The 12,665-nt window shown below is 36.5% G+C and overlaps 1 protein-coding gene across 1 annotated transcript in view; it reads left to right on the top strand.

The window, feature by feature from the left end:
* The first annotated feature begins 11,919 nt into the window (after positions 1–11,919).
* Positions 11,920–12,665, top strand: part of LOC134541063 (neuronal growth regulator 1-like) — a 381,016-nt gene continuing 380,270 nt past the window's right edge. The window contains exon 1 of the mRNA XM_063384206.1: positions 11,920–12,529. Coding sequence (XP_063240276.1) covers positions 12,448–12,529 — 82 coding nt within the window. The 5' untranslated portion in view covers positions 11,920–12,447. The remainder of the gene's footprint in view (positions 12,530–12,665) is intronic.

Genomic DNA, 12,665 nt, shown 5'->3' on the forward strand with positions numbered 1-12,665 from the left:
CAATCGGCAACGGTTACTAACCGATATATGTACTTTTAAAATGCAGTTTTTATAACATGGCTGCGTTCTCGTCCGATTTGAATGGTTGGAGCTAACGACTACTAATTCAGTCATAAACTGGAAATTCACAGTTATTACTTAAACGTCACATAATCGGCGTACAGGTTGAATATATGACTCTCGAGTTTTTTCAGTCGCAAACCCAACTTCACGTTCATACTGGTCCAATTTCGACAAAAATCAACTTTATGAGCACCCTGTGGCTAGTTATGTGGTTCGGGAACCATTTCCCCACTCTCAGAGCATCAATCTTCTCATGTCATTTACTCGATGATTGAATGAAGAATGAACGCGTACAAAATTTAAACCGCAGTGGTTCGGTACTGCTACCTCTTTACATCACATGTTTTCCTGATACCTGAAATCGTTCGGAAACCCGAGAACGTGCTTTCTGAATCGAATTAAATAAAGAAAAATCGATTCTGCATAATTGAAAACACGCACACATATACATATGTCCACACACACGCACATATGTATACATTTCATGTTTAATACAAGGCTGTGTGTGTGGTTTTTTATGTTCCAATAAAAAAAAATTGGCTTCAATAACTGTTGTTAGTGATTTAATTAATGTGTAGGTGCAATTTGGATTAATCGTTTTGGATGAAGCTTTTTATATTTTTTATAAATCTTTTTTTACAAACACTTATTAGAGTTTTAATTATTTATTTACATGTATGAAAACAGTTAACACGGCAAACTTGATTATTTATTATATTTCTGAACTGCCATAACATTATGAATAAATTGTAATATTTTATAACATTTGTACTGATTTTAACATTTTTTTAAAATTTGTGTTTATAGTTTTTGCTAACTTTTAAATGTTTAAAATCAAGAAAAAACCAAGTATAAAATAAACTTATTTTTGTTTGAATATAGTTTAAAAACACACAAACACGTCCATTTATCGCACGCGATTTAATTATCTCGGATGAATAATAATAATAGAAAGACACTCCCCTCGAAATTAAAATAAACTAATCCATTCGACTAAGTTATCACCACCAACAAAATAAAATTGCATCTAGCAAGCAGCAAACCAACAAGTGAACTGTTGTTATAGAACGAACATTTTTAGGTTACAGGTAGCCATTCTAGAAATAGGTACTTACTTACCTCTTACTTTATGCTTTTCTTTTCAATGAAAGAACGAATGGCACTCACCGGAAATTATGAACCCACTCTAACTTTTTTTATTTATTTGTTTGTATTGATTTTTGTTTGTTTTCCTTCCTTCCTTCGTTTTTCTACGGCTCGTTAGGATCTCTCGTTCCTTCCCACAGATACCAGGCGCACATGATAACACGGAGGTTCACTAAGAATTACTCTCGCAAGCGCTATACACACACCAAAGGGGGAACATACGTTTAACAAATTCGTACCCTCACCTTCATGTAGTTTCAGTTTTTATTGTTGTTGACTAGATAAGGTCTTATAAATCGATGAACGCCGGCTGCACGCACGAAAAATAACGACTCATGGACACGTTCCGCCTGAGCCGAGTGTGCAAGAACCGGCCAACCACCGTGCGAGAAAATATTCTGTAATATCAAACAGGTTAAAGGCGGGCTTTTTAAATGCAGCAAATTAAAAAAAAAATTGATTTATTCGTCAAATTTCGTCATTTCAATTTAACAATTTATTGACATTGATTCGATTTCAGTTTATTTTTATAACTAATTGTTCGTCATTATATTTAAACAAATTATTTAAATTAAATTTGCAAAAGCTGTAAATAATATATGAAAATTAAAAAAGTATGCAATTTTTCATCAATGTTTTCTTATGACGTTATCACGTAAAATTATCGTCCGTAAACCGACTTTACAGACAACCCCTTTTTTTTTTTTTTTAACTTTGCGTTAAAGTAATCGTCTTCTAACGTTTGTCTGTGCAGTAAAGCGGGCAACCTCCATGGGCGAGTCTATACTGTGCTTGCAAACGGCTTGCTTCAGTAGTGACAGGGAACTTAAAATTCATTGAGGTAAGAAGTAAGTGTATTGGTGTGTTCAATATTTGCCATGTTAATACTTGAATTCAAAATGAGAACATTCACCTCCATTTTTGGTGCGAATAGAAAAAAAAAATTGAAGTGAAAACTTCTATAGGAAGGTTTGGATAGGGAGTAAATTCATGTAAGTCGTCATCGACATGGTCACGTGACGTGTTAACGATAACACTATACCAGTTCAAATTGTGTTTCTGTTCAATTTTTATTTTAAACCTTAAGTATACGATTACTGTGCAGTAAAAAGGGAGTATAAAATATATTAATATTCTCATATAAATATACAGTTTGAATAACGAAGAAAACGGAGTCTGTGTAGCAATATAACCTAAAAATTAAAATTGTTATTTATTTTTTTAATACCTACAATTACTATGGAATGCGTATTTTATAGTAATTTAGGAGTTATTTTACTAAAACAAATTTGCTGTGTGATTTTTTTTTCGTAAAAATTGCGAAAAAGTCTCTGATTATTATCAAAAAAGATTTTTTTATGTTGCAATATTATATTTTACAAAGTAGGTATTTCTTATTTTAAATTATATTTTTATTTTCTTAATTATATTATTAATACTTCTATTATTATTAATAATTGTATCATTTGAAGTTTAGGAAAAAAATATGTACATTATATTGTTACTCTCTCTAAATATATATTGTTACGAACGCGAGCAAGGCCGGGACACGTGCAGGTGCAAAGCTGGCTGGCGGTTGTCGCAACATGAGATGCGCCGCGCGCGCCTGGAAGACAACAAGTATTGTCGCTTTCCCCCCCCCCCTCCTGCTTATCGCTCCCCGCGCGGCGCTGATAGCTAAGACGCCTGACACCTCACAGCTGCGGAGTTACGCGAGCCGCCGACAACGTGTTTCGAGAAATTTCTGCCGTCGGGTCGGCGCGGAATGACGCGACTGGCCCCGGCCGCGCTCGGGAGTTCTATAAATGGCGGCTGATATATAAAACGAGGACGCCGGCGTCAGAGTGGGGAGTTCAGGTGAGAGTGAGAGAGAGAGAGAGAGAGAGAGAGTTCAGGCGGGAGCTTTCCCGCGGCGGAGTTTCCGGGCGATAGTGTCGAGGTCGTGGCGGAGTTCAGAGTGAAGTTACAAGCGAGGCGTCGAGTGGGATCCCGGCGAAGGGGAAGTGCGACGGCGGCGACGGAGTCCTGCGACGGAGGACCAAGAGGGGTGCTGCGGCGAGAGTTGCGCCAGAGGTGCGGCCCAGCGAGGCGTGTGGGTTGTAAGAAACAAGTGACTGGATGAAGCAACATTTTAAAGTAAAATAGATTAATTGACTTTTTTAGATTATTTGCTAGTAATGTAAATAGTAGCAATAAATAAAACTGTGTGTGTAATAAAATCTTTAATTGGGCTATCCTTTACGAACCCGGTAAATCGTAACACTATTTTTAACATTTTTTTAGATCCTCGATTCTGTGTGGAAAACGTTAAAGATGTCTTCAGACCTAAAAAATAGAAAATTGAAAATAACAACTTATTTTTTTATAGTTTTAGGTTTTCTCTTCTATCGGCTGTCCTCATGACTGCTTTAAATTTTTTTTAGTTATAATCAAGTTTAATGCTAATTTACTGCAGATGTGTTGGTATTTTGTTTGTTTAGCAATAATCACTACATGAAGGCATCATACTAGCGAGTTATTTCAATTTATTGAACAAATCTATTGCATAGTAACCTTTATACAGCTGAGATTTGTTTTTCTAGCCAATTGCTAACCGGTTGCCTTCAACTCCGTAGACTTATTAATACCTCCATGTTGAAATTAGAACCTGTCGTTATGACAAGATAATTACTACAATTTTCAATTTTTTTTCTCGTTTTTAATTAAAACCACTGGTGGGTACGAGAGACTCACACAAATATTTTTTTATTGCGCGTTTACGTTTCGCTCAGAAGACACCATTGCCCTGAATTACCCTACCGGTTGTTAAGATGTTTCAATGACGTAAAAAATTACGTCTTTGGGTTTTTTTTAACGTAGATGCTTCAGTGGGATAATGATATTTAAAACGTGGGCTACCTCATAATAAGTTTCAGGTATTGTTCGTTAAACTTAACTTTCTTGATATAAACGGAATATTTCATTAAAACTTAGTTCAAGCGTTAAAAAAAAATTATTGGCGTTAACTTCATGCTGCAATAAATTTATTTTATGGTTTTAGTTTTTTTTAAACAGATCGATAGTATTATCTGGCGGACGATCCCCAGAGGAATAATATTTTCGTAAAAAAATTTAATTTTTGTATTAAATTATATAAATTTAATAAGTATATGTTAAAACAGAATTGAAAAATGACAACAACAGAAAAGAGGTTTCGAAATTATTTGTCTTTTGTAGGCATAACGCAAATGCGGTTCATATAACCAGGCCACGTCTTATTTATGTTTAGAAGTGGAAATAAGATTACGGTAAAATAACCGATTTTGTTTTGTTTTTAAGCTACCAATACTTCGGGAACGGTACGGAAATAAAAAGTTCGGAAATTTTTTGGTCAGCAGAATAAAAAAAAATATCAAGAGTAAATAGAGTAGTTGAAATGTGTTGGATTTTAATGAGTGCCTGAAGGCAATTTGTTTTTCAAACGTTGATGATCCCTGCGATCAAAAGGGAGGTGTTAGGTAAACGTAAAAAAATAAAAATAAAATCAGTCAACCTTATTAGGATATGTAAAAAAAAATGTTCGTTTATTTGGCCATTTTGTGAAGGGGTGTTTTGTGTTTATTTTCACGTGGGATGCAGATTATTTTGTTAGGTGTAGAAAACCACCCCAGGTAGGTACTGTGATTAATTAAAAAGTAACAAGCTTGTGACAGCGTAACAGGCAGTTTCACTGAAAACTTTAAATTATAAAGAAGGAAGGGAAACACACACGAAACAAAAGAGGCTTTCTTTAATTAGCACAAATATTTAAAAAGTTTATGGTTACATATATTGCATTGAAAAATTACACTTTAAAGTATGGTCGGGTATATATAAATTCCTTGAAAAAAAAAGGGGGGGTTGTCTATAAAGTCTGTTTACGTAAGATAATTTTACGTGATAACGTCATAAGAAAAAAATTGATGAAAAATTGCATACTTTTTGATTTTTCAAATATTATTTATAGTTTTTGCATATTTAATTTAAATAATTTGTTTAAATATTATCAACGAACAATTATTTAAAAAAGCCCGCCCTAACCTGTTTGATATAACAGAAGATTTTCTCGCACGGTGGTTGGCCGGTTCTACCACGCTCGGCTCAGGTGGAACGTGACACATTTTCGTGCGTGCAGCCGGCGTTCATCGATTTATAAGACGTTATCACGTCAAAAACACTAAGCAAGACAACTATACGAAGATTATGTTTTTCAACAACACTTATTGATCCGAATAATACCTACATAGTTTCTGCACCCTCCGCTAGAGTTCGCTACGTCTACTATTGAATCATTCAATTTGCAGACCGATATTTTAACAATATAATGAAACGTCTCCGATAAAAGCGAAAATAAAGAGAAGAGTACTAAACCCCGGCTTAGGACATAATTTTCGACAAGGAATTTTATTAAAATACTGCTCATATTGTCCGAATTAATCAAACAGTTAATAGTATAAACTTTCACTTTGGATTTGTGAAATTTGGTTTGCGCCATCCGCCACAGATGGCAGCACCGTGGCGGTTACACATTTCCGTTCCGTGCGACTTCCGTTCCATTCACGAAATCAGTTCTACCAAAATTGCCGTGTACCTGTGTGCCAAGATCGTACTCATCAAAACGCAAGTTCATCACTACATAGTATAAAACAAAGTCGCTTCCCGCTGTCTGTCTGTCCCTATGTATGATTAAATCTTTGAAAATACGCAACGGATTTTATTGCGGTTTTTTTTAATAGATAGTGTGATTCAAGAGGAAAGTTTGTATGTATAATACATGCATAATATAGTAGAGAAACACTGATAATTTTAGAGGTTTCTAATGTGATGTCGAAAATAAACACATTTTTTGCGCTTTCATTGCAAACGCTGATACGAGATAGATCAAAATATTGTACTACAGTATTGTACAACTTAAAAAAGGTCTACAAAAAGACCGCGATGGTACATGTCTATCTCTTAGGGATAACCCACCATAACAATTTTTTATCCTTTACTTATTATGAGAAATAATGGCTTATTTACGAAGCCATTTTAAGCAATACAACAATATGCGAAAATTGAATCTGAGAGATTGGCCTACATCCGTAATAAACAAACTAAATTGAGAGCAGAAAAATTATTATTATATCAATATTATATCAAGACATTCTGTAGTATACTTAGTATCAGCATTGCACCCGTGCGAAGCCGGGGTGGGTCGCTAGTAAATTATAAGATTCATTTTCGCTGCGAGTGATTGAAAAGTTGTTGGAACAGGAGGGAATTAAGTAGTCAAAATGAGGAATATCTTACCTTCGTGAAGGCAACGCGTACAGTTCAGATACTGTGGTGACCTGAGTTGAGCTTCTGCGCATATCGCTCGGACATCCGTAACTGATAACAACCGAATGGGGAAAACAATTTTGTTCTCATACCTTGCGCTGTTGGAACACGAACCCAGGTACAACCGTTGTTATTCGATGCTCGACGCGTACGGATCAAGTTGACGGTAATGAAACGTGAATAAAAAACGGAAACCAGAGTCGCAAATTTTTTTTTTTTTTAAAAGCACCTACGGTGATAGCGATGTTCTATACTTTTACTGACGTGCTGGCAATTCTTCTGCAAAGCACCAAGCTAGAAATACATAAAATATAAAATAAAATAAATTACAAGTTATTTCATACGTGGTTTTGTGTTAAATTTATACGTTTACAAAATTACAAAAAAGCCTTTTCAACTTTCGGTATGTACATTTCTAACCAAAATTTTATTTCTAATACTAATCACAAATTATACGTGGCATAGCTTTATCAACCATTTTTATATATAAACAAAACAATTTTTTTTTTCAATACCATTATACTGTTTGTTAAATTGTCCGTCACTTCCAAATTCTGTTTACAAATATTTCACGATACATATAAATTCCAAGGATTTTATGGTATTGAAATAATTTTTTATTAATTCTTAAACTCTTAAATTGTAGATTATTTTGAACAAAAATAATCCGTTTATTTTAAAGAAACTTTTATTTTTTTGGGGCTTTATCGCCAAAAAGAGTATCAGTCTATTAAAAAACAATAAACTTTTTTTTTGGTATCCAAAAATACTGCTGAATAATTTTCTTTTGTTACGCTTGAATATATCACAAAAAATATATAATATTGGTAGTTTTGTGTTGACACTAAAGAATAAGACAAAGATCGTGAGCATGAGTTTGTTTCAAAAAAATATATAGGTATCCTTGAATTTTATATTTGCTACCAGCGCGCTAACATTCCTCCTTGTTCAACCAGCAGCGTAGAGAGCGCTGTTGAGACAGTCCCTGCGTTTCCCGCATAGATAGCTCTACCTGTTATGAATTTCATATTTCTTTCAGAGATTTGGCGTGTTCCAAATAGCATAATTGTTTGAAGAAACAGTAACACGCACAAATTTTCTTTATGGTGTGAGTATTTCAACAATGAGTAATATTTATTAAGAAAATGGTCTTCTTTCTCTCTTTGCCATTTAAATCTGTACGATATACTTACAAGTTTAGGTTTGAATTGCCAAAGAATAACTCGTGTTACTTTTTTTTTACTTGGAGCGAAAATTATTGTTTTACGAGAGCTATTATCTTTTTTTCATTAAAAAATATTTAAGGGTTACAAAGCTATTTAATTTTAGCGTATCAAAATTATCATATTTGTTGTTGACGTGTATTTGAAATAGCGATCCCACTGTTCCACGTTATTTTATTTATTTTTTTGCTGCAGATGATAATTATCTTTCAAATGCGTGTACTTTTGCGGTTTTAATTGCTGGATAAATTAAATATTTTAATTGTAATCGTTTAGGAATTCGAAAGCGGAACGAAAAACGATGTTGGAGGCTAGTAATAAACAAAAATATTGCTGAAACGAGGGACTGTTGATGAAATGTCAAGCCTGTGCATGAGAGAAAAAAAAAAACAACAAAAAAGTCGCTCGGAATTGCCGTAAATAATAGTTTTTTGAGCACGTAGAAATATTGTGTGTTGCGGAAAAATGAATACAATGTACCATAAACAAGAACATATTAGTAGAGACCTGTAAAATTCACGTATTCATTTCGCGATAGGATAGTGTCCAAATACTTTTGACATTATTTTGCAAAGTGATTAAGCCACAGTATATCTGAAGGACTCTGGGCCAATGAAAAATCTTTAACAGAAGAATTAGCGAATCATGACCATTCCAGTCAACAGGTGTTACGAGTCGGTAACCAATCAGCAGATGTAATTTGCACGAATGCATAGAGGATCATGGAGTCTATCCTTTAGGGATTTGTAATCGCGAATTTTACAGGTCTCTAAATATTAGTAACTAGCTGAAGTACCCGGCGTGGTACGGGCTTAAAAAAAAAACCATCATATAAGAGACATCACTACCGAGTTTCAAGTCTGTAGAACATACACTTTAAAAACGATAAAATTTTAATTTTTTAAGTCCCATTGATTGCACAACCTCGGTGCATCGAGGCTACGCATCTGCAAACCCGGGACGCCAATCTTCAGCTTCATTTTGTGGGAAGGCAGGTAACTCCTAGGCAAGACGTGACGGACGCACCAAACGATAGCGCGTTACAGATCCAAGGCAATGCCATCTATTGACGGAGTTCTAAACTAAACTGTTATTAGCGCCTTTAGTTCGCTAGCAGCCGCGAGCTTCACTAAGCGGATGGGTTTCGCCAAGGAGAAGGATAGTAAGTTGGCAGACCTTACCATATGACCGTGTGGCGGACCTAGAGAAATTACATGCACTCACTGTTTGTGTGTCTCTGACCTCCCTCGTACGATTTTCTATTACAAAACCGAAATTACCCTTTTTAAATCTCTTAGGGACGTAATTTCATAATTATGTGTATTCTATGTCACTCTCCGGCCCACAAACTATATATATACATACACACACGCGCAAGTATTCAAAACTACTGCCGACTTTTTTTATTTATATTGTTATTGGAAATCCATTAACAGTTTACGTCAACGGGAAAAAAAAATGTATTTTAGAGTTAAAGGTTTTCTTAAATGAGCGATTTATTTTTATACATGCAAACATGACGTTCACCAGGGGCTTACGTTTGTCGGGTGGCAGGAAATGCCTACAAAAATATTTTTATTTTGAAGAGCGGACGTTCGGAATCGAAACAAGTGTCAACAGTAGCGCGCAAATTTGAATTTCGCGCGCATTAAGGCACTACTTCACTGGCTGAGAGGACGCGCTTTCGCAGTGCAGTGGCGTTGAAGCAAGCGACGAACCCCCCTGCCCCCCTTGTTAAAAGGAAGAAATTCCGTGACCCGCAAAACAAGAAAGGTATGCAACAGGTAGGTGCGACGTGTCACGCGGGACTGCCTACCTGTTAGGCGCCAGGGTGTTTTCGGTAACGACGCGACGTCGCAAATGGACCAGGCCTACCTAGAAACCACTCCACTGAAAAATGCATTTATAACACTCCACGCAAAGAGCAGAGACAGGAGCCGAAAATCGCCATCTCGGTTTAAAACGATTTTAGTGGTCATCACAGTTTTTCTACCTTTTGATACTCAAAAATTGGTCTTCGTTAAGGCATAGTAATGAATGAAATTAACACCTGCTGATGTCAACGATGGTACCCCTGAGAATTAATTAGTATTATGTATTTATTTAAATTTTAAGAAGTGACCAAAACTCTACTAATAACGGTAATATACACCATGTTATGATATTTGCAGATTATCATATTCCGGTATGACCAAGACACAAAAACAACTGTATTCCTATTGCACGATAGGACATGGACAGTCCGTTATTTTTTAGAGAACGGATTTTGGTGTCCTTTCCATTGCCGATTTTGCTGCCTGAATTCCGCGCATGCGCATAGCTCAATTTTTCGTTCATTTCGTCAAGATGGCTGACCCGTGTCCGGCGCAATTAACTCGTATATAGTCACTTTCGTGAACTTCAGGAGACGTAGCAAGCGTGTTTGTGTGCCGAATGAAACTTTATGATGGCTAAACCGTCCTGGAATACATTTTGTACATTTTAATTGTCGTAACAAGAAATAATCGCAACTTAAAAAAAAGTACTTGAGAAAATGAGAAAGGCGGTCATATTATTTTTTGTATGGTGGGGCCGGTCTCGCTAGTATTATTGACGTGACAACGTCTAGTAAATCGATGAACGCCGGATGCACGCACGAAAAAGGTGTCCCGTAACGCACATTGTCCCGTTACACTGTGTCCCGTTACGCTCATTGTACGTTTGCGCCGTATCTATCTCTCTTCCACTCGATTGGAACAACCATCCATTTGACTTTTTCGAGGCACATTAAACTTGAAACACTCCCATTCATTTCCTACTTTTGCTATCATCGTCCTATCCTTAACAGAATAACACAGATTGGATGAAGTTAAATAGCAAACATGTATAAAAGTTATAGTTGAAATAATCTCTTCGTTAAAGTAATAAAAATATTTGAATTAATGAGTAAAAATAAAAGTAAATTTATCAATTAAATTGTAGATTTCATTTCACTCCTTCTTTGTATCTAAACAAAAAGGTGATAATTCAATAAATGTTTTGTTATGACGTTGTCAAGTTAAACTATCGTCCGTAAACCGACTTTACAGACAACCAATTTTTTTCCCGTAACATTTGTAACCATGGTTGCGAAACGTCCGCTAGAATGCCTTGGAACCAAAATATATAGCCTCGCTCAAGGTTTATTAAAACGGCTACCGATCTGTTCCCTTACTGGAATTCAGCCCGCGAGTTAGGTTACGGTTTTGCCCCAACAAGGCAGTGTTTATTCGCTACCTTACCTGAATTTATAGGAATACCACCCTTAGTTTGTGACCTCTGTCTGAACAAAGTAAAATTAAAAATATTAAACTATGAAATAAATTTTTTTATGAAAAAAAACCTTGCATATTTTTAATCCTATTCCTCCCACTTAAGTCAGACAATGTAATGAAGAAACATTTGGTTTGTACATGCTGAGAGGAAGATTCTATTAAAATTTTCCACGTCTGTGAAAAACTATTTTTAAGTAGGTATACGGTTTCCTGTGGTGTAATATTAGAGACTACAAAACTAAATTTTATTCTCGAGTTCAATAAACGCAAAAGTGTTTTCAATTCACGTAACAACAGTTCTCAGTTTTATATTGTGAATTTATTTAGGTGATACATATAAAATAAGGACCTGAAATGGTATCTACCTTCTGAAACTTTGGTTGGTTCCTGTAAATGAATTTATTTGAAAAAAAAATGAGGTTATGAGGTTTTCTTTGTTTGTTGACCATATTCCTGTTGTGGAGTATTGTGTGGTGTTTATATCCTGACAACAGCAATTTTTTGCTTAATTTGTGTTTTTGTCATTTGTGTTTTTTTTGTAGTTTTCTTCTACAGACATGCATGTGCTTAGCAATGGCTTATGTCCAAAAGCTTACATCAAGTCATGCACTCCCATTGCACAAATCTTTCAAAGATAATGTTATGCGATGTTTTGAGCGCACAGATTGGCAAAGGCTTCAAAGTTACGGAACGCCGTTTTACCTCCGCGCACCGAATGCGCTCATGCGCGCGAGACGATCACACAGCTTTCCCCCCCTCCCCTAGTTCTCCACGCCCGCGCAACGACTCCATCCCCTCCCCTCCACCCCCTACTTCCGACCAACCAGGGGCCTGGAGGCAGCGGTCGGGCCATCAGTTCGCCGGCGTCGTCCGTAGCGTCTGGACGCACTGCGGCGCGGGTCCTATTTGACTGTTCGACTTACTGCGGGTTACGGGTGTTCTCTCTCCTCTCCTCTCCTCTCCTCTCTCTCTCTCTCTATTCCCAGGTTGCCATGACGCGATTCGACGGGAGCGCAATTCCTCGTGTCGCCGTTCGCTAGAAAAAAAAAACCTCCCTCTCCCTTCCTCTTTCGCGAGGACTCGACACCCGAAGTGGACGCAATCATCGGGCATACACCTGCTCGCGGGCCCGTCCTGCGCGTTTTATCCTCCTTGATCGCGTGATTTGAGACACGCGGCAAAAAATTAAAAACCCACCTTTCAGCTTCTTTTAATTCCTCAACAAACCCTCACCGGGGCAATCGGCAAACTAAAAAATATCTTCCAGGCTTATGGATGACGTTCGTTAAGTAATTTTTTTTTTCGAAAATTAATTAAAATAAAATTTACCTTTTTCTAACTTTCTCGCGCGTGTGTGACTTCGCGGAAAACCGGCCGAGGACATGGCCGCTTCTTGCACGCATGATGGGTGTCCTGCCCGCCTGTTGCTGGTGTGCCTCGCCTTCGTCGCTGCCGTCCTAACAGGTTGGCCACCAAAACAAAAATTTATATATATTATCATCTTACGTTTTATTTGTGTGGTAAATCATAGGTACTAAAAAATACCCTTTGTCAATTTTGCAAATATTCCAAAAAAAATAAAAAAAAATATCATGTGTAG

This window comes from Bacillus rossius, chromosome 18 (genome assembly GCF_032445375.1).
Source record: "Bacillus rossius redtenbacheri isolate Brsri chromosome 18, Brsri_v3, whole genome shotgun sequence".
Classification (NCBI taxonomy): Eukaryota; Metazoa; Arthropoda; class Insecta; order Phasmatodea; family Bacillidae; genus Bacillus; species Bacillus rossius.